Source organism: Elgaria multicarinata, chromosome 1 (genome assembly GCF_023053635.1).
Source record: "Elgaria multicarinata webbii isolate HBS135686 ecotype San Diego chromosome 1, rElgMul1.1.pri, whole genome shotgun sequence".
NCBI classification, from domain to species: Eukaryota; Metazoa; Chordata; class Lepidosauria; order Squamata; family Anguidae; genus Elgaria; species Elgaria multicarinata.
This window is the reverse complement of record NC_086171.1, coordinates 161,915,723-161,942,220: the sequence shown is the minus strand read 5'-3', so window position 1 is coordinate 161,942,220 and position 26,498 is coordinate 161,915,723. Positions and strand designations below refer to the sequence as shown.

The following is a 26,498-nucleotide window of genomic DNA, read 5'->3' as shown; positions in this document are numbered from 1 at the left end:
AGATTTAATTCTGAGTCCCTAGTCCAAAGCACAGTACATAGATAGAGATCTCCCCCCCCCAAAAAACCCCCTCACTCATAAAAACCTTGAATTCCCACATTGTATTTGCTTTTATGTATCTAAAAGCACTTTTTGTCTTTTATCTGAGAAAATAGCTGATGTAGAGAGTTAGGCTATTGCAGCGTGCAAGATCAAAAAGGCACAAAGGAGAGAAAAAAGAACCTCTGTGAAACCCGACATTTTGGGAGCTGGCATTGTATTTACACTCTGTCCAAAGGAGAATGGAGGGTAAACCCCCCCCTCCAGAGCGCAAAGCCTGTAGCTTGCAAATCAACAGGTGTTCCTAAACTAAGCTTAGACAACAACCTAAAATAACAGCGATAGAACATGTTCTCATTGTTTGCTTCATGAAAAGATGCCCCAGATATTCCCAGAGTGATTTAAGTGGATGTTGCCTTCTTTAAAATCTTACTTGGTCGCCCAGCCATCTCCTGCTGTGCCTGTTGCTGGCCTTCCCACCCATCAACTGCAGATGATAAACCTTCTGATTAGGGACTGTCTAATTAGTTTTATAGGAATAGCCCTCCAGATGTTTGAGATGACCACTAGCATCATCCCAACCATTGGCCATACTGGCTGGGGCTTATGGGACTTGTAATCAAAACATCTGGAGGGCACTAGATTGCTCATCCCTCAATATTTCAACAAATTACTCTGCCCCCAACTCCTTACCCTTTCTGGAACCCACCCCCTATGCATCATATTATGGGAGGTGCTGCAAAGTCTAGAGACATAGGCAGTTTTTAAACCAGGTGGACCATTTCCCTGGGTGCAAGGAAAGCCTGCCTTAGCAAGACACGTCATGTGCCCACAAGCAATTGTTGTATCGATTCTTGCTGGTGCAAACTCCATGCTCACCAATTGTGTATAGGAACGGGGAAGTGTGGTGTGTGAACATATCCCTAATGCTTCTGCAGATGGCTCCCTGTTGCTTTTCATGTTGCTTTTAATTTAATTTGTAATTAATTTGATGCCATAAAATTCAATAGCATCACACATAATTAAATTAAAAATGATGTTTCAAAAAGGAGATAGGAATAGGGAGATACAGTAAGGGGTGGACCATGAGTACATGCCCTGAAAACCACCTGGATTATAAGAGGGAGGAAAGGCAGGGTCTACACTATAACGGTATTGAAGTGCACTGACAACTGTTGGGGCCCATGACATATTCCACACACTGTTTTCAAACTGCTTTCATAGTGTTATATCCTGCTTGGTGTAGATCTGGCCAAGGTTCCCTACTGAGAGGACTTAATAACAAACAGTAGAAGTGATGACAGGGTAAGGTGTATTGGCAGAATCCCAAAAGACAGAGAGCTACCAAAATCAAGTTCCAGGAGTATGTCTCAGATATAGCCAGGGCAATGCATTGTTATGAGATAGGCTTCTGGTGAGTGTGTGTGCATGCATGTGTGCATGCGCTCCGCCGAACAGATTTAGCAAAGGTGAGAATTAATGGAATTGGACTAACTAGGCCTCCACATTTGCCTCCACTGTGGAAACAATGATGCTCTGTTACTTTGTAGCTGGATTTGAACTTGAAAGTGAAAAACTACAAATGTGCAGCTCTCTGAGCAGAGCTTTCGATGTGAAGATGAAGGATCCCAACTGTCAGATTGGGAGTGAGGCTGAATGCACAATCACCTTAATGCCTGGGGATGGATGAACATCAAGCTTCTGGAGGGGAAGCAGATGCTGGCAAATTAATTTCAAATGATGTGCTAGAGAATCAGAGGGACAGCGGAGGGAGATGGCTTCATTGCATCTATAGTGCTTGGCCCATTTGTCCATAGCCATGATCATGTCCACACTGATGCCATGCTGTGCTCAATGGATTCTGAGGTAGTGACAGTGGTGGCCATAAGCACTCCCCTCCTTTCCAGAAGCAGTGTGGCTGGTGCCCAGGCAACAGGGAAGCCACTTAGAGGAAGTTGATGGTGGGGAGGAACCCTGAGTTTTCTGGTGTGTGTGTGTGTGAGAGAGAGAGAGAAAGAGAGAGAGAGAGAGAGAGAGAGAGAGAGATCCTTTCACATACAAACCTGCCACTATCATAACTGCACTGAAATTGTAAGCAAAGGTGGAGAGGGAGTTTCATGGAGGATGTGCATGGAACAGTTGTAGGTGTTCAGCCCAGAACCACTGGATGATGAAAATAGGAAGTGAGATCTGGTGGCAGGAATGGGGTAAGAAGAAAACCAGTAGCCATGTTCTGAAGCTGATGGCTGTGTGATGTTTGGGTTTTATGATAAGGAGGTGTAACCTTCACTGGGTAGGACCTATTGGCCTTCTGTTATATATAATAACAGACAGGACTGATCATATAGGGCCTTCCTGCAGGATATGTTTATTCTGCAGTAGAGGTGCATTTGTTGTACAGAGTAATCATACCCCAAGGATGGGCTTCTGTTGCAGATAATTTGCATTTCTGAGCACTCAAACCACAATCTTGTATCTGGGAAAGTATAATTTACGTCTCTCCTGCCTCTGACAGTAATTTCAATGTTATTATGATTGGTTTGTGGAATGTGGTTGCACACGGTGATGCATAATCAAAAACTTATTTCAAGATTGTGTGTGTGCATGTGTGTTTAATTTTGGCAGTCCTTGTGAACAGCAGTCAAGCCTTGTTTGTCCACTAAAACTGACTACAAGAAGTGAACCAGGTGGGCTGCTAGTGCGAGTCTCATTGCACAGGTACATCACACAGTATTTGTCATCACCTCTGATAAGAACTGCAGGCTGCCTATTATTATTATTATTATTATTATTATTATTATTATTATTATTATTATTTACATTTATATATCACCCCATAGCTAAAGCTTCCTGGGCGGTTTGCAAAAATTAAAACAGTGAACATTAAAAATAAATACACAATATATAAAAACATAAAAAACATTAAAGAATATGGTGGTGGGTTGCCACTGTGATAATCAAAACACCATGCTTTTTGTGCTACAAGGTAGCAGCAGTGAAAGGTTTCCAGTGGTAGCCGCCCTGCCCTCTGCCTGGGCAGATGGTGACCAATCAGGGGTCCTCATCCTCCCGACCATGCCTCCACTGTGACTCTGGAGCGAGGATCGATGGCGGATGTGCCGTACTTGTCTCGCTCTGGAAAAAAAACTTGGGGTAACTCCCTAATTTTTTTTGTTTTGCAGCCTCATGGGAAAATCCCGCCATGGCTGCTCAGGGGCTGCTGCATCATATAATTGGCGCAGCACCACCGTACAGCCACCCTGGAGCTTTTGGTGCATATAGACAGCTCCCTGGTGCAAAGCGCTTGTGTTTCAGTGCAGGATGGAAGCCTGTGAATATGGTAGTTGATGAACATGGGTGTGACTCCAAGTTCAAATGCACCGTTTGGATGCTCCATTGCGGAGAGATGCACTCTTGCCAATAGAAATGCCTTACATTGATGAAATCGTTTTACCCATCCAGATATCTACACCCCCAGACTATCTGCACACACATTCCCACAGGAGCTTGCATTCTCATGCCTGTGCACATTCAATTCTGCTCATCCCCCTTTCACACACAACTGCTTTGAATACTCCTACATTCCCTTCCATTGCTCCTACAGTATTTTAGCTTGCATAACTTCCAATATTTCAGACTCTGTAGGAAAAGAAGGTGGGGGGAAGAGAGGCAGAAATCAAGTCCCCCCTCCCCTGAAGGAATTGTTAAGATGCCAGAGCTTTACTCACTGAGCAGAATTTTAATCAAGCATCACATAAATAGTCTTGGTCATAGATACCTAATAAGCAGATCACAGCCCCTTGGAGTAGAGCACAAAGCAGATTGTCACATATAATAATCCTATTTGTGCCTTGATAAAGGTTCCCTCTCCCTCTCATTTCTCTTCCTTCTCTCTTCTCCTTGTGTGCATTCTCTCTCTCTCTCTCCCTCCCTCCTCCTCCTCCTCCTCCTCCTCCTCCTCCTCCTCCTCTTTCTCTGCAGGTAGTTAAAAGAGAAGGTAGCACTTTACAAGATTCTCTTAGCATTCAGGTGCAGTTGAACACTTACAACGTTGGCATCACATTTAAGAAAGAGAGAGAGAGAGAAAGACTGAGTGAAAAGGGGGAAATAAATAAAGGGTAGTTAAGAGGCAATGGGAAAATATAGAAAATGTTCTGTCGGAGAATGGAGAGATGCAGAATAAACTTGACTGAGATAGTGGTAAACAAGGGCTGTCTTCCACAGGGGAAGTGCTACAACTATTGTGGTATGGGATGAAAGGCTACCATGGGGCTTGACCATGGGGCTTTCGTGAGTTGGTATTCTTTTAAGGGGCATTTATGTGTTCATAGCTGCAGGAAGAGTGCAAGGCACAGACATAGTAGGAACTTTAAATATTATTCTAAAATCCCAGTATGGATTTTTTTCTCTTAGGGCCAGCACCTTTGCTTGTTGTGTGAATTTCTTCTAGAGTGCCTTTTGCTGTGCCAAGTTTTTGGCAACCAGCCCTGTGAGAAAAGACTGGGAGTTCAGGATGGACTCAGTACTACCCAATGAAACTGGGTTTCGCATGCCCCAACGCAACCCTCTGTATCATATTATGGAGGCCCTTTCCCTTGTCTGCCCATACAAAGCCCATGACCTTTGCTTCTGAAACCCTGTACTAGAAACTGCTCCTGCAAAACACCCTCCTCCACATCCAGGGTCGCACATGGCAGGAACATTCAGGTAGAAGGATGTTGGCTCAGCCACCTTACCAAGCTGGAGCCGGTTGTTCCTGTCTAACGGCTCTGCAAATGCCTCGATTCTTTGTTTTCATCCCTTATGACTCAGCCGACAAACTACTCTTATAATGGACAATGACGACATTAGGCTTCTACATCCTGAATTCTCTTTAAGAAACAGTGAGTGCTTCCTTATGGATGCAGGCAGCTGTGCAGGAATGGTGCCAATGGGTCTTACTCAGAGGACCTTGGGAGCTTTTGGGGGGGGGGGAGAAGTTGCTGATCTGCCACCACCACCAAAATAATAGAAGCTTCCTTTCTAGCTGAGCTGATGCACCTGACAACAATGGCCTAATTTGCAAGATGGCTTTGTGGTTGCTGTTTTCAAGATGCAGGGGCTGGGTTATGATGGATATGATCATACTGAAGCAGGTTACAATAATATTTTAAGCAACAGCTAAATGCTTTATGTAAATCACTGTAATTAGGGGGATGTATAATTATCTCAAAGCTGATAGCAGCAGTTGTGAGAGGCAGTAGCTTTGATCCTAGCCTAACAAAGCACTTCCCTGCAGTAGATCTACTTTTCTGCCACACTGACCAATCTATTTCTACCCTCGCTGTAATGCTTCCCCTTTAAACCTTTTCAGTGGACTGCTGATTTGGCGTGGTTTGCAAAACTCCATTAGGCTAAGCAGGGACGTATGAGGAGTTTGTTTATGTTCGAAAAATCATGGAAACAGTCCAGTTCACAACCCCAAATGCAAATGTAAGCAGGAAAGCACGTTCTCCAAAAATGCTTGCAGTGTTCCAAACCTCTGTTCCTGCTTGGAAAAAAAAGTACACTTTGACATGAAGGGAAAGCGTACATTTTTGGTGTGCTTTTTTCTTTTTTTTAGTTTCCCCTCATTCAAAATGCACAGTTTTCCTTTTCAAGCAAAATGAAAATACGCACACACACACAAATGAAAGTGTGACATGAGATGAGCCAAGGTTGGAGGTGTTTGGAGAAACTGCATGATTGTGAAAACTGATTGTTCGCCCATTCCTAAGGCTAAGTACAGCCTGTGCTAACTTAAGCATGCTCAATATATATGCCCCCCTTACATACCATGATTGTGGCATTGCTCCATCAGACCTTGGTAGGGATGTGTGAGAAATTCATTTTTTAATCACAATTTTACCCAGTTTGCACCTTCTGGACCAAACACAGACTGAGACGCAATCTGCGGTCGAGGTCCATATATTTCTGCGCTTGCAATGTGACGCTCCCAAAAATGTGTTTGACAGCATGTGGACGTTTGGAAAAATGCTTATGAAAAAATACGTACTTTTGAAAAATGTGCACAAACGTGCTTTAATCAATGGGAGAAGAATGCATACATTTCACAAATGTGCACAAGTAATGTGTACATTTGGGACAATATGCACAAAAATATGCACGGCTTATGACGTGAAAAGTGGGGGGGAAGTGTATATTACTTCACACACTGCGCAATGTGGTAAGGCAGCTATTTCCGCTGAGTAGAACCCTGGAACTCTCCCCTCAAAGTCCTGCACTGATGGAAGCACTGAAAAAGAGCCCTGTGGGATCAGATTACAGATCTATCTAGTTCATGCCCCAATGGGAAGGCCACAAGAAGGATAGGAAAGCAGTGGCCCTTTCCAGTGGCCACCCCGGTTCTCTGAACACAGCCAAAGCACTTTTTATTACTGCAGTGAAGAAAGCTTCACATCATAACAAACTGCCCAATCCATGAGCTCTACTGTGTGTAAAACAACCATTAGGAATTCTCAGATAGATTCATTTATTTATCTATCTCTTTATCTATTAATCACATTTATTTATTAAGAGGATTTTTATACCACCCATTAACAGCAAATTCTCTGGGCAGTGCAAAAAAACAAAATTAAAGCCATAAAATATAAAATACCAAACGAACAGAAAAATTAACATAACATCCGGGCGCCGTTATTCTTCACCAGCCGTTTAGATCACTGGCCGTGCAGGATGAGTGCGCTCTGGTCATCAGCAGTCACATCTCGGAGGAGGCTGCACGAAAATCCATAGCAGTTGCAGTGTTCACTGAACCTTTTGGGAGCAGCATCCTTTGGGGAGAAATAATACGCCATAGAGATCTCAGAATGAAGGTAGCAGAATCTGAGCAGAGAACTGGTTGCTGCTTTAATAGCCTTCTGTGTTTTTGCGGGAGGGAACTGGGTCTGCAGGGTGGTGGCGCCGCCGGCGCCGGGGGGGGGGGAGATGGAGAGAGAAGCTGCAATGATTTAATAGGTCTCTTCCATCTCTGAGATTAATTAATGCCTATGGAGCATTCTGAAGATGTAAAGTGCTATATAAGTGCTCGGCAGCGTAAGATCCTCTGGTGCTAAATCATTTCAACACACCATTCAATGTGGGACAGCGCTGATTAATTTAAGGGGCTAATTTATTGCTTCACTGGCTAGAGAGTTTTAAAACCAATCCCCACCAAGGAGTGGAACTGCATCTCCTCCCCCCCACTCATTTCCTTTCAGACTGCTGCTTACCCAAGGGGAGGCTGTGCACCAAAGCTGTGCTGCAGGCGAACCCCATTTATGACTCTATTCCCATCCCTGTTGCTCTTCCTCCTAATATTAAGCTGCCCTCTAGGTTTTTATTATGGATGGACAAATCTGTCAATTTGGGATTCTCTCAGTGCGAATTTCAAAGGATAACTGAGTTCTAGTGTGCACAGTGGTTCAAAAGTCCAAAATCAGGTAAGTTCGTATTAAAATTTGAACTGAACACATTTCTCTCCAAGTCTTAGTTTTTAGTACCTCTTCTTCCAATGGGGAATCAATAGCTCTCCTGAGTACTAAATAGAGGAGAAAGAGAGTGATATTGCTTTCATCCCTGCAGTCCGTAGATTATACAAAGTTGGTTCAGCTCTTTTTGCCTTTTCATATTTTCTGGAAATCAACAAACTTTGTATCTCTCAGACATTGTTCCCTGCTTTCCTCTCCTCCACCCCTGGTTTCCTTGATTAGATCAACTCCAGAAGGTCCTGTTATATTGTTTTGTGCTCAAGTGGTGAGAGGTTCCATGGGCAAAAATTCCTGGATTTTGCTACCTTTGGTGGACAGTATAGTACTGGTGGTTTATGGTTTTTTTTGTAAAATATGGTCCATCAATCTGATCTGTTATCTATGGAAATAAAAATATATATCAGTGAGTTCAAGGATTTCTTTAAATCTAGCAAGAATTTCATTCTGATCTCTCCATAAAGTGGACAGTATAATATGGCAAGTGTACCATTCCCAGCCTCTCCAGAATCAGAAGGATGTAAATGTACAGCAATGCTTACATGTACATACAGCAATGCTTAATCTTCCAAGCCTCCCCATTCAAAATGCTCAAGAGAGATTGTCAACCATTGAGAAAACATCAGCCACCCAACCTGCTTAATCATGATTTCATCTACTAAGCTAAAACATGTTTTTGTTTTAACAATGTGCTTCAACAGATAGAATCTGGGTTGAAATCTCACCACAGGTTTCATGATCTTGGTCACTTAAATCTCAGCTACAGTAGTGATAAGTCTCAGTGGTTAATGAGAAAAATATTACCTGCTGTTAATCTTAAATGTTTACATTGAGTTATAAATCTAAATCGTGTCAATAATAATGTACCATGGAGTCATTAGACTCCTCTTGAAATGGAACAGCACTTACATATTTTATTATATATCATAATTAATGTGCTGTGGTGGTACCTAGGAATTAGAACCGAACTTAATTTTCTCCCAACGATTCACCTCAAAGTTCTCCTCTGTGAATTTTGATGGCAAATGTTCTCCAGCTCAAATATTCTCTGGATTCTCTGAATATCTGATATGTGTTTGACACCAATGATATTTTATTTCTAGGTTTGATACCTGATAGTCAATATTTTTCATTTGATTGCTGGCATCTGAGATATGAAGGCCTAGAAAAAGTGTGTGGGTGTGGAAATCCAAACTCCTCATTTCCTCCTGTCCCCTCACCCCCCAGATGAAAAAAAAACACCCTGGAAAAAAGTCCACCCACCATTTTCCTGGTTTTTTTGGGCGGGGGGACCTTTGCATTTCTTGTTGACACATGCAGTGGTAATTAGTATTTGACAGTACCGAGAGTTTTTATAGAATGATTTATCACATTCTCTACCTTCGGGGAACATTTTTCACATTGATGTTCTGGCATTGGGTTCCGGGGCATATTTTAGGGTGCACACTCAGTTCACATGGGACAGTGAAGGGCCTTAGCACTGCCGTTTGTGAATTGAGAGTGAGTCCTAGAACACATCCAGCAATCCCTTGTGGCTGCACATTGCAGAGAAAGCTCAGTAGTAGTGGGAAGCTGTTTTTCAGTTTTCCTTGGAAGTTAGTTTCAAAAACACCTCTGTATCATATTTGACACAGTGTTGGATGGCTGTAGTCTTAACTTCATTTATTTATTTATATTTATTTATTACATTTATATACCACTCCATAGCTGAATTTCTCTGGGCGGTTTACAACTTTAGATAGGATTTGATAGTTAACATGTAATGGTATTTTTTTATCTGACAGCATTTGATGGATAACATGTAATGGCAATTAATATTTCAGAGGTGACAGGTTGCACGGATGGTATCTTATGTTTAAAGTATTCCAAAATCAAAATAATCCAGAGATGGCAACAGATGTAAATCATGCAATTATAGAATTCTGAGAAGATCTCAGATTCCAGATGTGAGTTTTCATTTTTCTTTCTTGTCCAAACATCTTGAATGGTCAATATGGAAAAGTTGGTGATTTTAAATGTGTACTTCAGCTCTACTTACAATGTATGAAACTAACAGGAAGCAGATAACAAGATTAATTCAATTTCCCAAGTAATGCTATTGTACAGAATTCACTATGAATTTCTGTCTGTCTTGAATTTTTTTTTTTTTATTATTATTATTATTATTATTATTATTATTATTATTATTATTATTATTATTATAGCACCAACAATGTACTTGGGAATAAATGGGAAATATATGGGAAAGCAAAACAGTCTGGGTATTGTGGTGGGTTGATCTTCCTGCTAACCTTCTGAAATTGGGACTTAAGAGGCACCATCATTTTTGTGACAGCATTTCTTTAAGCCTTCATGGCCTGTCTACTCCATCACACAGTGAAGTGGATTTTCAGTCTGTGATAAGAGGTATGGGAAAAAGGGACTCTCCTCATCCCATTCTGAAAACTGACTTGGCCACAGCCAGCTAGCTTAGCAAGCTCCAGTGGTGGGTTATGAGTGGTTGCAGCATTTGGATGTAGCTGCTGCGAGGAGGGCCTCCCTGTGCTCTTGCCGGCAGACCTCTGAAGGGAAATTTGAGTTAGCGTTGTGAAGGCTTGCAGCAACTAACTTGCCAGGTGCACTTGTAAAGCAGAGGAGGACACCTTCTGGCCTGTGGGCCTAATTTGGCCTACGGGTTTACCTAATCCAGCCTGTAAGGCATTGAACTCCCCGTGTTATTTCTGATCAGATTCATTTATTTATTTATTTATTTGTTACATTTCTATACCGCCCAACAGCTGAAGCTCTTGGACGGTATAGATATAAGAAGGGGATTCCCTTGCACGCCACCCACCCTCACAACTGCGGGGCGGGGGGAGCAAATGGCATGAAGGAAAATCCCTTTATTATCTCTAATCAGAGACTGGAGATAACAAATGGATCCCACCCCCACACTTGGCAAGGATTTGCAGGTCCTGGTCCTGGATGAGTTGGGGGCCTCCTTCCCATGCTGCTCATGTCACAGCTGGGATACAAGTCAGTGCTGCTAGAAAGAAGGTGCCCGACTCAGTGAGCACTTGCAGAGCTCTGTGCCTCTCTCTGCGTAGAGAAGTGGGTGGTTATGGCCCAGCTGACATCACATCACATCACAGGAGGGGACAGGGCTTTGATCCAGGGGGTAATTCAGCTCCTGGACTAAAAGAGGCTGCCCACTTATAGGAAAGCCACTGACATAATGGTCTGTGCCCATATTGGCTATGTCAGGCAGTCTGTGATGTGGCTGTGTCAGCCACACTGTGCCAACTCAGGCACCCCTCTGCTTCCACATTTGTCTTCCTATGCCTGTTATTAGGGCCCTTGAGCCTCCTCTCCCTAGGCCACAGTTCCTCATTTGTGTACTGATCACTGCCTGTGCCCAGGGCTTGTGTGTCAGTTTTTGACTGTATGTATCAGTCCTCAAAAAGTCGCTTCATTTCCAGGATACTGGAAACCTAGGCCACAGCTAGATCTAAGGTATATCCTGGGATCATCCAGGTTTCACCCCTGCCTGAGCACTGGATCCCCTGTGTGTCACCAAGATGAACAGGTTTGACACATGGATGATCCAGGGATAAACCTTAGGTCTAGCTATGGCCTTAGTAACCAGGCCTTCAAGGCATTAGGGAAGAGGCCAGAGAGTGGGCAGAAAGGCTGTGTTGGTGGGGGTGGGGAAATAAAAAGAGTGCCTTGCGATTCTCTCCAGCGCTTCCTAAGAGCCAGTGGAGTGTTGCTGCCAAAGTGACTTGTTGATAGCTTCAGCTGCCATGTTTTATAAAAACATCTTTCTTTTCTCTCTCCTATCCCTGGAGTTCCCGACTGCCCTTTTGAAGCCTGTCATAATTAGGCTCAAAGCGTGGGAGGAGGCGAAGTTGGTGGGCGGTGACAGCTGCACCAATTAAGCAAATATAAACCATGAAAAGGGGAGAAATTAAAGCAGCCGAGAACTGTTTTATTGGCTGTTTTGGCAATTTGAAACCTGGGTCTTAAGAGCTTTTTAGATCTCCCTTCAGTGGCTGCTCCTGGGTCCCCGAATCCATCTGGAACCTCTCTCTTCTTCCTACGTGTAGTTCTTCAGAGACGAGAAGCTTTTGTCTGTCTTCTTTTCTTCTTCTTGGGGGAAACTCCAGTCTTTCTTTCATCTGCCACCCTCTGTTGTGGTGCCAAGTTTTGTGGGAGAAAACACAGAATGGGGATGGCATTATTATTTCTAGTGCTTCCTCATCAGTGAGCAGACTGAACGTGTTCGTCGGGAAGAGAGAGAGAACATTCTCTTCTTGTTTTGGCTTTGCTGCAGTTTCCTGACATGTGAATTGTAGCCGCCATTTTATAGGGCTGAACCAAAAGGTGTGTGGAGCCAGATGGACATCTGCCAAGTCCCACTCTTCACTCTCTCTTTACCCATCATGATGTTACTTAGATCAAATTGCTGGATATGCCAAATGTCCAAGGGACAGTGCATGGATGCAGACTGAGGCTCTTGACGAGAGCTCTATCGGATGGGGCTCAGGTCTCCATCTTCTTTAGGCCAATAGGCCCTTTCTACACCTAAGGGTTATCCTAGGAAAATGGAGGGATTGTCCCTGCTTGCTCTCGTGATCCCCCGTGTGTAATTTGGATGCACAGGAACGATCCTGGGATGATCCCGGGATATAGGGCTGGTGTAGACATGCCCCTAATCTTGCATGTCAATGTGAGCGAATTCCCATTTTTCTCTCTGACCCAGAGTCCCCATTTCAACTTGTCTTTGCAACTTTGTATGGCTTAAGCACAGGGAAGTAGTAGAGAAAAGTACAGTTAGCAATTAATTGGAGCATAAATGCTGGCTGGCAGTGGGGAGAGATCCCTAGTCCCTGCTGGCGTTGTACAAATATGAAAAGTCCCAAAGGAGCATGGGCTGGAACAACTGCACAGTCCTCTTTGTCAAATTGCTGCTGGCAAGAGGGATGGTGCATTCATCTGCTGGGTCCAGGCACAAACTTTTCCATTCTCCTTGATTTTAAATCCTCACAGATGACTTGACCTGGAAGTTGGAGAATGCAAGTTAATGTATGGCCAACTGTATTCCCTTTGGGATTCTGTCTCTCTGATGGTAACTCCTAGTATGATTACTGCCAGCCCTACAATGCATTTCAGTGGCAAGGAAAAGCTCATGGATATTTCTTCATCTAAAAGGCAAATGAGGATCCCAATCACCACAAATACACAGCGTATGGTCACAGAATCCTAGCATGGGCTGGAGAGAAGTGTAAATGTAGTGTTTTGAAAGTGTTTAGGGCAGCTGAAAACCTAGCTGATCAGGCTAAGCCATTTTAAATAGAATGGTGCTATTTATCAGTGATCAGTTGTCATAAAAACTCTAAAAACATTTCTGCCTGCATGTGCTTTTTGTCCACACTTATGTCTGCCTAGGACTGTGGTTTGTATTTGCTCTTTGATAGCTTCCAGTGATAATTCAAATCCCCTTTCTAACCTGTAGTGCTCAATCATGGAGAAGAACTGTAGCTCAGTGACAGAGCACATACTCTGCATGCAGAAGGTCACAGGTTCAGTCTGCCAAGTCAGGTTGGCAAAGACCCACGTCTGAAACTCTGGAGAGCTGCTACCAGTTGGTGTAGACCTGATGCCCTCCAGATGTTTTGGACCACAACTCCCATCATCCATAGGCAGCATGGTAAATGATAAAGGAGGATAGGAGCCATAGGCCAAAATATTTGCAGAGTGCCAGGTTAATGGACCAATGGTCTTGCACAGTATAAGGCAGCTTCTAATGTTGTGACTTGACTCAAACTGAAGCAAGTGGGATATGGGGGATGGCTTTCCCCTAGCTCAATTAGTAATTTGTGAGATCTTTGATACCACCCATTTTGAAAGAGAAGAACAACACCAATGTATTTACTTCTTGATAGGGCATTAGAGATTAGGTGCTCAGATGCTACTATATGGTTTGTGGATTCCTAAGACTGGTTCTCCAATTTTTTTAAATTCTTTCTTTGCTTTCCCAGATTCCCCAGATAAGCTATGCTTCCACTGCCCCTGACCTGAGTGACAACAGCAGATATGACTTCTTTTCCCGCGTCGTTCCCTCAGACACCTACCAGGCCCAAGCAATGGTGGATATTGTCAAAGCATTCAAGTGGAATTATGTTTCAACCTTAGCCTCTGAAGGCAGCTATGGTGAGAGTGGAGTTGAGGCTTTCATCCAAAAGTCCAGGGAGAATGGTAAGTAAACAACCATTCTTATAAAGATATGATGTATGGGACAGAGATAATATATGGAACGGCTTGGAACCATGGGTTAATGAGTACTGCTCTTGTTGGTGTAGAACAGGGATGGATAACTTGTGGCCCTCCAGGTGTTTTGTCCTACAAGTCCCATCAGCCTTATCCAGAATAACCAATTATGAGGGATGATGGGAGTTGTAGGCCAAAAAAATCAGGAAGGCCATGCGTTGCCCATTCCTGCTGTAGAATGAGATATGGGATGGTGCTAAAAACCATGGGATGATGGATAATGGGATTTATCAGATAAATGTTATCTTAGTTTTAACTCATATGTTAGGCTTGGAAGTCACAAAACATCATTACAAAGCTTTATTGTAACACATAGATCCATTGTGTTCAAGTTAACAGTTGAGTGGCTACATTATCCATAAAGAGTACATGATCCATAAGGGGATAATGTCTGACTCAGGCAAGGAAGTTATTGCTATTGGTTGGTGTTGCTCAGAAAATTCTAGAGGTTCCTACAATGTTGTTATGAAGCAGATGTGATTGTGATGACCCAGCACACATTGGATCATCTAGTAACTGGCATCTGTTGCATGTCCTGAAATAACCCAACTGGACATTGTCTATCAGGAAATGCTCGCCTATATGAGACATCAGGAGATCATGTTGGCTTAAAAATGTTCTATTGGCTGAAGAAGTAGAAAAGCCATAGTTTTGAGAGGGCCACATGAGCCGACATGGCCAATGTACATGATTTTCTATGTCCAGTGAGAAAAATATACACTATGTCCAGTGTATATTCAGTAGAGATATCCCTCCCCAACCTGGTGCTCTCCAGATGTTTTAAACTACAACTCCTATAATCCCTGACCATTGGCCATGTTGGCTGGGGCTGGTGGGAGTTGTGATTTTGATGGCACCAGCTTGGGGAAGGCTGGTGTAGATGGCGAATGTCTGGGAGTCCAATATATGGGAAGGCAGAAATATCTGTGGAAGTTAAAAGGCAACGTTTTCCCATCCCTAACAAAGAGGCCAATTTTTCTTCTTCTACCATATTTGCGTGGACCATGCCATAATTCTAGACAAAGCTACATTTACAAAAGTGGCAGCCAAGTGGCACAATGGGAAGAGTAGTGATACCCGGCTAAGCTCCACCTCTTGAAGAGACTCCGCCCAGGAGACATTGCAAAGCACAGCACACCATCTGTTTCCAACATTGGACAGTGATACTGCATCATTTACAATCATAGCCAACCCAATGGGTATTCTACTGTGCACAGCATAATCTATGCAAATATAGCAGCTGCTCTCATCTCCGTTGTAATGTGGGAGGGGGAGGGGAGACAGTGTTGTTGGAGAGAACACTAAGTATTAATCAGAGTAAAAGTTCAAATCATTGCGAAGTCTGTATGGTTGCCCATTTTTACTGTCTTTTGCTTCAACAGCAACCTGAAAAGCACCACTATCATAGGTAAAGTTTTTTCCATCGTTTAGGTGATCTTGATGTCAGAAAAAACTTTCCCTGTGAAATGTCAGACTGCTGTTAAAATCACAGGAACAAGCCCAGTACAAAAGGTGGCATCTCAACCTGTGATAACAGATATATGAGATAGATACCAAAGTGCTTCTTGGCTTCCAAAGGTTCATCAGGACTGGGCTCTTGGAAGCTTTCCTTGGTAGATGGCTTTCAGCTTAATGTTTGTGTTGTTTGCCCCTCGCTCTCCCCATCTGCCAGACTAGCCAACAGAGGTACGTTTTCCAACCTTGAGCAAAAGCATCTGCGTTTATGTGTTTATACAGCACATCAAGCTCATTGTAATTGCTTATTTCCAAGGACCACATCGTGTCCAAATGTTAGACATTGGTAATACCCTGCAGGTATAATCCTGCTATAAATCTTGCCTAAACTCTTTTAATTGCACAGCCTAGGCTGAATTCATTACTGCAACTGTCTGCGGAGGAGTGGTGGTTTTCAGGGCATTCCAGACTGACAGAGAAGGAATGCAAGGATTTTGCCCAGGCATCCCCTGTGCACGACCTCATGGGTTACACAAGAAGTGCTGGCTGCAAGCAAAGTGGTGTGGGAAGGGATTTCTCCCAAGGAATATCAAACCATGAATCTTCTCTCCTTAAAGAGCCAAGGCCAGTGGCCAGCGGGAGGAGTGTGTTCCACCTCTCTGAATGCCTGACTTTACTGAGCTAGGAGGCAGAATGGGTCACTTGCTCTCTCCATAAGCAACAAACAATCAGCACAAAACATGACAGCCATGTACTCCATCTCCTTCAGGGACTGTAAATGCTAGAAGACAAGGGGGCATCTAGAGTCCATGGTGAGGTGGTTTCCACCCCCCCCCCCTGTTTACTCCCTGGATCAAAGGGGAATACCACTGGGCAAACCTTTGCTTTTGATTTCATCTGAGGATGCTCAAATTAGCTGTTTTCTGGACATTGGAGGCTCACTGTGACCAAATTTGGGTACTTCTGGATTAAATGCTGATGCTACTGCTCTCTACTACCCCTTTGAAAGCCAGAGATTTGCCTCACCATTCTTAGAATGATGACAGTCAATTTATACACAAGGATTAGGAGCAATACGAGAAGGAACCATTTCCCCCATGAGATGATGGAGATGAACTACAGATGCCTCGTTTGTTTAATCCTGCATTCAATTGCAAGCACAAGGGCCTCTCTCAGCACAAATGGGTAGTCATCTTCTAGGGGGACTCCCCCCCCCCTTGGTCATTATCTTCTCTTCTCCAAGCTCTCCAGAAATGTTGAGAGATCTTGTGCACTTCAATGCATTACCAGGGTGGTGATCTTTCTGACTGCCCACCGTTATTCCTCCAACCGTTATTCCTCCAACCAATAAGAGCAGACACATCATGTTAAAAGAATGCTGAGCTGAGTTCCTGATGGGTGTGAACACTTACAGCACCAGCAGATGGCACTTCAGCATTTGCTGCACAATTCCTATGATTTGCATTGTGGGATGAACAAAACGTTTCTTCATGGGCATCTCAAGTGGCTTCTGCAGTGCCAGGCTAATGACATGGGTGATACTTCAACAGGTATCCCAAACATATATTTTCTGCAACACAAGCATGGCCAGCTGTTAATGGACAGAAGCTATGCAGCTTTAAAAGCCACCTGGCAAGGCCAAATGAAGAGGTGATTTCACTGCATCTCCCAGCCAGGAGAAGCTTCAGGTGTTGATTTCTGCTGGTTCCAAAGTTGTTAAAGGCACAGAGCCTTTGTCCATAAAAGGTATTGGCTGGGGGTGCCTCAGTCACTGAGCCTCCCATGCCGAACCCCCATCAGTCCCTTAGTTCACCCTTCAGGCTGGGGGAGAAAGGTTGGGAAAGGAGGGGTAGAGCAATGGGACAAGAGGTGCAGTGGTTGTATCCTCTCACTGCTTTATGATGACATAGGCAGGATCCCAGGTTGCAATTTAGCAAAGCTAAGGGAACAGTATATGCATTCTGAATTAACTCATTGCTTTCCCTCATTCCCTTATCTTCTGCTTTGGATAGTTGCATGGTGCAATCAAGTTTCAGGGTTGCACAGAGCACTGCTGCTTCCACAGAGGCACTCGATCATGGAAATTAACCTTCACAGTCTTCTGGTTCTTTGTGATGCTGTGTCAAAGAACTCCTTGCCCCTCTTTAGGTTTCAGGGCACACCTGGATGGTCATTTTGAAGGGAAACTGCTGGGCCTTATATGCCCAACTATTGCAGTGCATGCTCACTCTTAACTTTATCTCATGTTGAACATCTACTCGACCACACCTGTTGCAGGGCTAGCACAACTTGTAGGGGCAAAGTCACACTTTGAGCCTGTGAAAAGCTACTGTGTTGTCTTCTTTTTGGTACCGACCTTGGACTTCCCCAAACACTAGTTTACTGTACATGCTGAGCGTGAACCAAGAGCTTGGAAAGTTGCCATCTGGATGCAACCTTAAAGCCAGATTCTTTCTTTTGGCTCCTCTTCTTTCAGATCCAACCATACATCCACTTCGTGGATTTGGTATATTAAAGCCTGTTTCCCATTTTCATCTCAGTTTCTAGGTGATCCACCCTCCTTTATATGTTTCCAGACATATACAGGCTGGAAACATAGCCTAAGTGTTGGAGAGACAATGCATCTCTGTGTGCTTCATGCATGCAGATGGAGATATATTGCCTCCAGCCAAAGCAGGGTCATGGCAGGCTTGCTGACAGATCTTTATCTCTTTTTCTATTTGGGGTTGCTTCCATAAAGACAGGCTGCAACATGCTTTGTCTTCCTTTGATTCTGGCTGATGCCTCCCACCCCAGTGCAGCACCCCCACCCCCGATGTGGGAGAGCATGCTGCACTGGAACGGGGGAAGATAAGATAAGTGCTCCATGATGTTGGACAAACCTTGCCATCTTGGCAGGCCCTCTCACAGAGAAGAGGTGAATACCTACCTGAGAGACCAAAATATGGCTTACGTCCTGCTGGTAATGCAAAATAAGCAGCTGACAAATTACATAAGAACTCACCTACTGTATGAAACTGGATTTCTCACCCCTCTTTAATTTTCAGAAAAGGAAAGAAGAGGCATGTGGTGAGAAGGGAGAGGTGAAGGAGAGAAGCTATTTCTCTAGCTCTCCAAATTGAAAACTGAATTGAACGGCTGTGGAATGCTGCTGACGTCCCCTTGCAGCCTAATCCTTCTGAAAGATTAAAGATGTCTTTGGCCATATATTGTATTGATTCATTCTCTGAAGTATAAATCATTTGTTCACCAGCAGGCTGTCAACCAACCAGTGCTTACAGTTGAATGTTTAAGACGGGGTGGATGGAGAGTATGTGTGTATATGTGTGTGTAACCTTACAGGGAGGTGCATACAAGCAAACCTCGAGCTTAGCAAAGTTCTCCAAATTCCACATCAAAGCTTGTTCTATCTTGTGTCTATGTAAACCACCCAGAGAGCTTCGGCTATGGGGCGGTATACAAAGGTAATAAAATAAATAATAATATCATCTTTGTTTTTTTACTTTCCACATGATCCTCCCCCCAATTTACAGATCAATTGTGCACTTCTTTGAAATGTACACATTCTTTTCCTATTGATTAAGGAGTGTTTGCACACTTTTTTAAAATGTACATGTGATGTTGAACTCATTTTTTTTTGGTCCATGAATCACATTGCAAGCTTGGAAATGTATGGACTTCAATTACAGATTATGTTTGAGTCTGTGTTTGGTTTGGGAGGTACAAACAGGGTAAATTCTGGACAAAACCAAACTGAAACAAAGTTCTCATACATCTCTAGAACCTCATGGTCTTCATTGAAGAAGGATATCCATTATTCATGTTGAAGTAGAAACTGATCCAGCACTGGCTCTACTTTCAATTTTTAGGGATGCCAATAGAAACAGTATTCCCAAAGCCTTGGTCACCCACTTGCTGGTTGCAGCCAGGTGGGAAATTGCCCACTTCTGGAAAAGCATTGATCTTTTGACCATCAATGCTGGTTTGATAAGATTTGGAAACTAGCTTTAAATGATAAGTTGACTCAACATAGCAGGTTAGCAAGAGGGGAAATAACATCAGGCATATTTTTGGAAAACTGGTTGGACTTTTTCTCATTTATTGATATGAATCCCGGTGAACCTAGACCTCCACTGACTCAGGAATCCTTTTGGTCAGAGGTTCTAACTTAACCTGCATCTTTTTCTGTACAAGAATGTATAGATTTTGTTAAGATTTCTATATTTACTAAGTACTTATTGAAGATATGAACACTCATGCTTTTTTATAGTAGTGCTGCGGGAACATTCGTATTGTTGTTGAGTGTTTTCTTTTACTCTCTGTGTTTATTGTATTTGTCCTTACTTGAAAATCAATAAAAAAAATAGTATTAAAAAAGAAGAAAAAAGAAGGATATCCATCCATGAAAAGCATTCTGAGGGATCCATCATGGCCTTGACTTTTCCATGATGACTTGCTCCAGGTCAGGGTTTAAAGGAGCTGCTTTGCTGAAACACTGAGCGGCATAACTTGAATTATTCAGATCCAGAGAATATCACACAGTGTCTGGTCCATCCAGAAGCCTCCTTTAAAACTTCATCTCTGTTCTTTTCACCTAAGCCCTGTTTCTATTTTGCTGATGGCAATGCAACATGCTCACGTAGCTTATAGATAACCTGTAATTGCAACAATCCTATTATTGTTTACCACACATTGTAATTTATAAACATTAACTGGTGGCTTTTGTATGTGATACTCTTGCTGTTATGGACAAAATGTAACCTCACATGGTATGTATGGAGAAAGTATAAGATCAGGTGGAGCAGATGGGTTTAATCATCTCCTCTTCCCCAGATAGTACGGTATGCCTCAGGTCTTTATACCAGCAATGGCCAACGTGTGATCCTCCAGGTATCTTGGCCTACAACTCCCATCCCTTTGGGATGAACAAGTTGTTCACTGCTGTCTTCTATTGAGAGTTTTGAAGTAATGATAATGTAAGGAATGAATGATAAAAGTGGGTAGGAATGGGGTACTTAATAGCCAGTACTAGAAAAACATTATGCATCATTATGCAACTCCTCTTATATAAGATTTTAGGAGTTCTATGAAAATATGTAATTAACTTTTATGGCTGCATAATTTTGTTAAAAAACTGCAATGTGTTTTAGATGCCTGTTAAAGACCCATCTCTTTACCCAAGCCTTCCCTGAATGATTGTGGTGCCTAGTTAGTTTGTTCAGTACTTATTATGCTTTTAGGGTTGGTTTTACATATTTTCAACATTTTGTATTTATGGTGAGATATTTTAAATTTTGGTTTTGCAAACCACTTAGAGATATCTTTTTAAATAAATGGTAAGTAGTATATCAATTGATTAAATAAATAGCTTATTGAGGCTGTAGAGAAAGATTAAAAAATCCAGGTGTATATAGTAGTCCCAACACCTAAAGTTTCAGGCTATAGCTACTGAAGATGACATTTGGGTTGTTTGTTGGATACGGATGTCCTGCTCTCACTCAGGTATCGTTCAGAAGCTGTAAGCCAGTATCAGAGGCAGTCAGCCTATATAGACCAGTTGCTGAGGAACATGGGTGGGAGGGTCCTGTTCAACAGCTGGTTGGTCACTGTGAACAAAGTGCTGGACTAGATGGACCCTTGGTCTGATCCAGCATGGCTCTTTTTATGTTCATATGATTCTAATAGCATCGGGGGATTTGAACACTTGAATAGGGTTACCCCCCATTTCCCTTCTGCTCACCCCTTTTCAAAACTTTTCAAAACTGAGCACTTGAGACATAAGGTGAATCACTCAGTGGAGGCTCCCTTCAGTGGAAGCTGGTGGCTCCTATTTCAGTGGGACGGTAAGTCTGCTTTGGGTTTCAGTCAGAGCCAATCAGATTTGGGGGTTGTGTTTCAGAACCTTGGGTAGCTCTTTTAGCGTTCCAGCTGGTTCAGACTGAAACCCGGAATGGATTCATAGCCCCACCAAAATTGGAGCCACCAGCCTCCACTGCGCTCACCTAAGGCCAAGAACAACATATAGCAGGGGTCCTCAATGTGACACCCATGGGTACCTCCAATGGCATCCACAAAGCTCTTCACTCCCTGCCCCATTCAAAAAAAAAATCTTTTAACACAAAACTGAAAAATGTTAGGGTGCCAAGTTCTCTTTCCTGTTCCTGAACCTGCTGCTGGTCAACTGTTTAGTAGGCAGGGAGAGAAAGCAAAGCAAAGGGATAGAAGGGAGAGAAAGAGTGAAACTGGATATTAGGGGGAAGAAACAACAAGGTAAAGAGGGGTGGGGAAGAAATAGCAACTCTAGAGCTTGGGTTGTGGAGAGAAACAGTAAAATAAAGGGATGAGTGGCTAGGAAAAGAGAGAAAGAAGACAGCTACAGATGGGGAAGGGAGAAAAATAGTGAGGAAAGAGATTGGGTGGATAGAAATTGGAAGACTAGAGGCTGGAAGTAGAGAGAGAGTGAGAGCACAAAGGGGAAAGGCCTGTGTGGAAAGAAGATTGGGCAGGCCAGGAAGTAACTCTTTCCATTTCTCCTCCCTCCCAGCCTTGCTATGTCTTTCCTCTACACCACCTCTTAACTAGCTTGGACCCCATGGCACCCATTATGTGACTAGCCATGTTCTCCATGGTAGCCATTTTGTGCTGGTGCCCACAGCACTTTGTCAAATGCCCAAAAGATTTAGGGACCCCTTCCATATAGCTAAAATGTACCCGTAAATTTTTAAGTGCAGGAATTCATCATGATTAGTCCCCATAGACAGGTTCCCAAGGAGAGTCCAATAATTCAGGAAGCTTTGTTGATTCATAATAACAAACATGTTCTAACAGTGTTCATCTCCACCAGGGCAGGTCTTCTGTAAAGCTAATCAGTCTTAATTGCCCTTTCAAGAGCAGTCCACACCAAAATATTTTGCATTACAATGGGGAAAAATATTGTTGTTGGGAAAATTCCTTTTCTCTCAGCTACTGTGAGGATTGTAGGAACAGAGGGAATAAAGAAGTATGGGATGGGTGGCAGATGATGGGCTTGTTCAGACAACACTTCAGGTTCTGTGATTAGTGAAACTGGTTCTCTGGGGTTAGCACTAAGCACAAGCCTAGGATGACCACATGAAAAGGAGGATGGGGGTCCTGTATCTTTAACAGTTGTATTGAATAAGGGAATTTCAGCAGGTGTCATTTTTATATATGGGGAACCTGGTGAAATTCCCTCTTCATCACAACAGTTAAAGCTGCAGGTGCCCTGCCCTCTCTTAAATCTAGTCACTCTATTATAGCTTCTGCAGCTTTAACTGTTGTGATGAAGAAGGCATTTCACCAGGTTCTCTATATATCCAAATGGCACCTGCTGAAATTCCCTTTTCTATCCAACTGTTAAAGATGCAGGAGCCCTGTCCTCCTTTTCATATGGTCACCCTACACAAGTCATGCTGTTTCACACAACACTTTAAGCCATGGTTAGAGCCGCTAACCCTGCTGCAGACAGTCTGACTGTGGTTGTTGAGTGAGCAGGGTTTAGCAAAACGCATCGCACAAGACACCTTAAACCTTGCTGCTTAACCAAAAACCTTAACCAGCAGGGTTTAAGGTGCCTTCTGAACAGGCCCATCATCAGTATCTTTGATAATAAAGAGGTGCCAGCACTGCATTCCCGTGAGCCCTGGCTTCACTACACCTCTTCATATAGCTCTAAAAGCCCCTTTTCTTCAGTGTGAGGGCTACGCCCGTACAATGCAAAATGAGAACCTTTGCTCTGTGCAACAAGGAAAAAGAAATGTTTGTGCAACAACGGCTTGTCCATGCATGGTAAAAGTTAGCCGGTACGCAGTAAAGGATAGCTTATATAGATCTGCAATGAAAAGATATATGGACAAGCAAGGCAGTCCCCCCATTCTGGTGCCCTTCAATCTGATGTACTACAACTCCCATTGTCCCAAGCCTGCATGGCCATTAGCTCTGTTGGTGATGATTATAGAAAGTGTATTCCAGCGGGCATGCTGGCTGGAGGTGTGAACTTGTTGCCCAGCACCGTGTTGGGGAAGGCTGAAAAGGAGACAACACCAGCCCTCCTCCCTCCCTCGCCAAGCTGGGTACGTTCCAGGAGAGAGCAGGCATTTACAAATATTACCAGGTTTTAACGGAGTATAAACTTGGCACCATCGCTCGGCTCACCCAATTTAGTGGAATTATCCCTGAAGGCAGGTGCTTTAACTTGTCTGAAGACTTTGGACGACTGAAAATTCCATGCTCAGCAAAACTTGGCAAGGATTTGTCAAGAATAAGAAAGCATTTTGCTGACTGTTGCTACAGAATGCTTAGAAGGGATTACCACTCTGCGAAGCAGTGGCGTTGGCAGCCAGCTACGGGCCCTTTCACTCTCTCCCTTTAGAGGCCACTGTGGAGAACGGCGCTGTGTTGCCCCATTGGCTGGATAAGACGCACTGAAAGACATTCTGCTCTTAACCTTCATCGCTCAAGACTCACAGAGGGGGAGAAAGCCGGAGCGTAGGCCAGCCATTGTGAGGCAGACTATTAGACCCTCTCAGCTACGCTAATGAAGGAGAGATGGCTGTGGAAACGCACACAATTGCCGTAATTGTGGCGTGTCCTGCCAAGAGTTGAGGGGAAGCTAGATTGAAGAACTCAGTAGCTACTTAGACTCTCAGCTCCGCTTTGCAGAATTGTTTTGGTCTTACTGGCTACAAGCTCAAAATGAACCCACAGTTCCGTCTCTTCTCCTCAGGAAATATACAGCAGAAAATGAGGGGCTGGCTCTGTCAAGAGCTCACTGCCGTCTCTGAGCTGGCTCCCCCCCCCCCCCCGGCTCTCTGCTGTATAAGCCATTCAGAGGGAGAGAGAGACAGGAAATAAAGAGTGTTTTCTGAGGCAGGGGGAGCCCTGTGGTGCACCGACTGCTGTCTATTACTAATTTAACTGTATCTGAATGGCACATTAAGTTCTGGTGAGATCTGTGGGGCACCAGGCTATTTAGTTCTAGTCAAACTGTGTTATGGCCTTATAAATGGATAAAGGGAATAAAAACTTTTGAGGTGACGAGCTTCTAATCAAAGTGCTATAAATAGGAACTGTGCTAATTCTAGGCTTCTCTGCTGCCATAGCTGTGCTTTGAATATACACAGGGGAGCCCATTTGGGAATCTCTGCTCTTCAGGATTTTTAAGTTGACAAGCGCTGTCTCTGTCTAGCAAGTCCCCTTTTGACACAGGCATGTGTGTAACTTTCAGAACAAATTGGGTGGGAATCTGTAAGGCTGCCTCTGTGCGACAGGGAGTGCTATACCTGGCACATACTCAGTTTGGGCTTTCTCTGGACTCTCTGGATAATAGTGATGACTAAAACTGTGATCTTGTTGAGTTTCACCTTGAAGCTTAGTTCACCTCGTTTTCATTGCTGTTTGTGAGCCGTTTTTTTTTTTAGTTTGAACAGGGAAGTACACATTTGGGTGCAATATTTTTAAATATGTTTGCCTTTGAAAACGGTCCGGAAACTTCAACTGGTGCAAAACAGGGCAGCAAGGTTATTAACAGGGACTGGCCGGCGAGATCACATTACGCCAGTCCTTTTACAACTTCATTGGCTGCCAGTCCAGGTCCGGGCCCGATTCAAAGTGCTGGTATTGACATTTAAAGCCCTAAACGGTTTGGGGCCAGGTTATCTGAAGGAACGCCTCCTCCCATATGTACCTACCCGGACCTTAAGATCATCTACAGGGGGCCTTCTCCATGAGCCCCTGCCAAAGGAAGTGAGGCAGGTGGCTACTAGGAGGAGGGCTTTCTCCGCTGTGGCACCCCGGTTGTGGAACGAGCTCCCCAGAGAGGTCCGCTTGGCGCCTACACTGTACTGCTTTCGTCGCCAGCTGAAGACCTTTTTATTCACTCAGTATTTTAACACTTAATTTTAACTTAAATTTAAATTTTACTGTTTTAACTCTGTATTTTAATCCTATATCAACTTTGCTGTGTGGTTTTATCCTGGTTGCGCTTTTTATACTGTATTTCGTAATTGTGTTTTAAACTGTTGGGTGTTTTACTGTGGTTTTAATTTTTGTGAACCGCCCAGAGAGCTTCGGCTATTGGGCGGTATAAAAATGTAATAAATAAATAAATAAATAAATAAATAAATATGTGTATCCAAATGCATGCTTTTCATCATTGACTAAAGCATGGGAAGGAGTATTTTTACAATTTTTTTAAAGTGCATATTTTTCAAATGCAAATGCAACCTCAGGGGCATGCAGAGTTTTCTTGGAAAAAAGAGAGCTTGCATTTGAGTTTGAGGGTGTGAATGAGGCAAATGTGGGACAGAAATAAATAAAAATGAAGTTCTCATACAGCCCTATCAGATAGATCAGTGTGTGTTTGTGTGTATGTGTGTGTGTGTGTGTGTATTATTATTATTATTATTATTTATTTATTTATTTATTTATATAGCACCATCAATATACATGGTGCTGTACAGAGTAAAACAGTAAATAGCAAGGCCCTGCCGCATAGGCTTATATATATGGGCAAAATGACTGTAAACCTATACGTGTTGTGTATATGATAGATTTGTGGCATACAGCAGTTTGAACCCATGGCTAGATTATGCACTTGTGTGTTACAGTGTTACTGGAAATTTGTATAGATAAGTGTACATGCTTTCGGTGTACACATAGAAAGCATATGGGGACTGTGATCCAACCTGGATGTGGTCATGGTCCCTCTGAAAGGTCAAGTTCCTAGCTTGGGAGCACTCCGGGATCCTACGTTGTCCCTGGACCTTCAGGTGGCAGGAGTGGAGAGGAGTGCTTTCGCACAACTTTATTTATTTATTTATTTTATTACATCATCTATGCTGATCCTAAGTAAGTTTGATCTGGCAACAGTTAACATGCCTTGGTAACATTACAGTTAGACTGTTGCAATGTGCTCCATGTGGGGCTACCCTTGAAGAGCGTCCTGGAGCTTCAAATGGTGTACAGCGTAGTGACTAGGTTGCTAGCCAGTGTACAGAATTAAAATGATATCCCCTTAATACGAAAAGATCTGCACTTATTGCCAGTTGTTTTCCAGGCTCAACTCGTGGTGTTGATTTTAAACTTCAAAGCTCTAAATGGCTCAGGGCCTGGCTATCTGTGGGGCCACCTATCTTGGTATGAATGTGCTCATTTATTAAAATCAGCAGGAGA

The 26,498-nt window shown here is 43.3% G+C and overlaps 1 protein-coding gene across 1 annotated transcript in view; it reads left to right on the top strand.

Annotated features, from left to right (window-relative positions):
* Positions 1-26,498, top strand: part of GRM4 (glutamate metabotropic receptor 4) — a 274,422-nt gene that overhangs the window by 56,153 nt on the left and 191,771 nt on the right. The window contains exon 2 of the mRNA XM_063141407.1: positions 13,565-13,781. Coding sequence (XP_062997477.1) covers positions 13,565-13,781 — 217 coding nt within the window. The remainder of the gene's footprint in view (positions 1-13,564; positions 13,782-26,498) is intronic.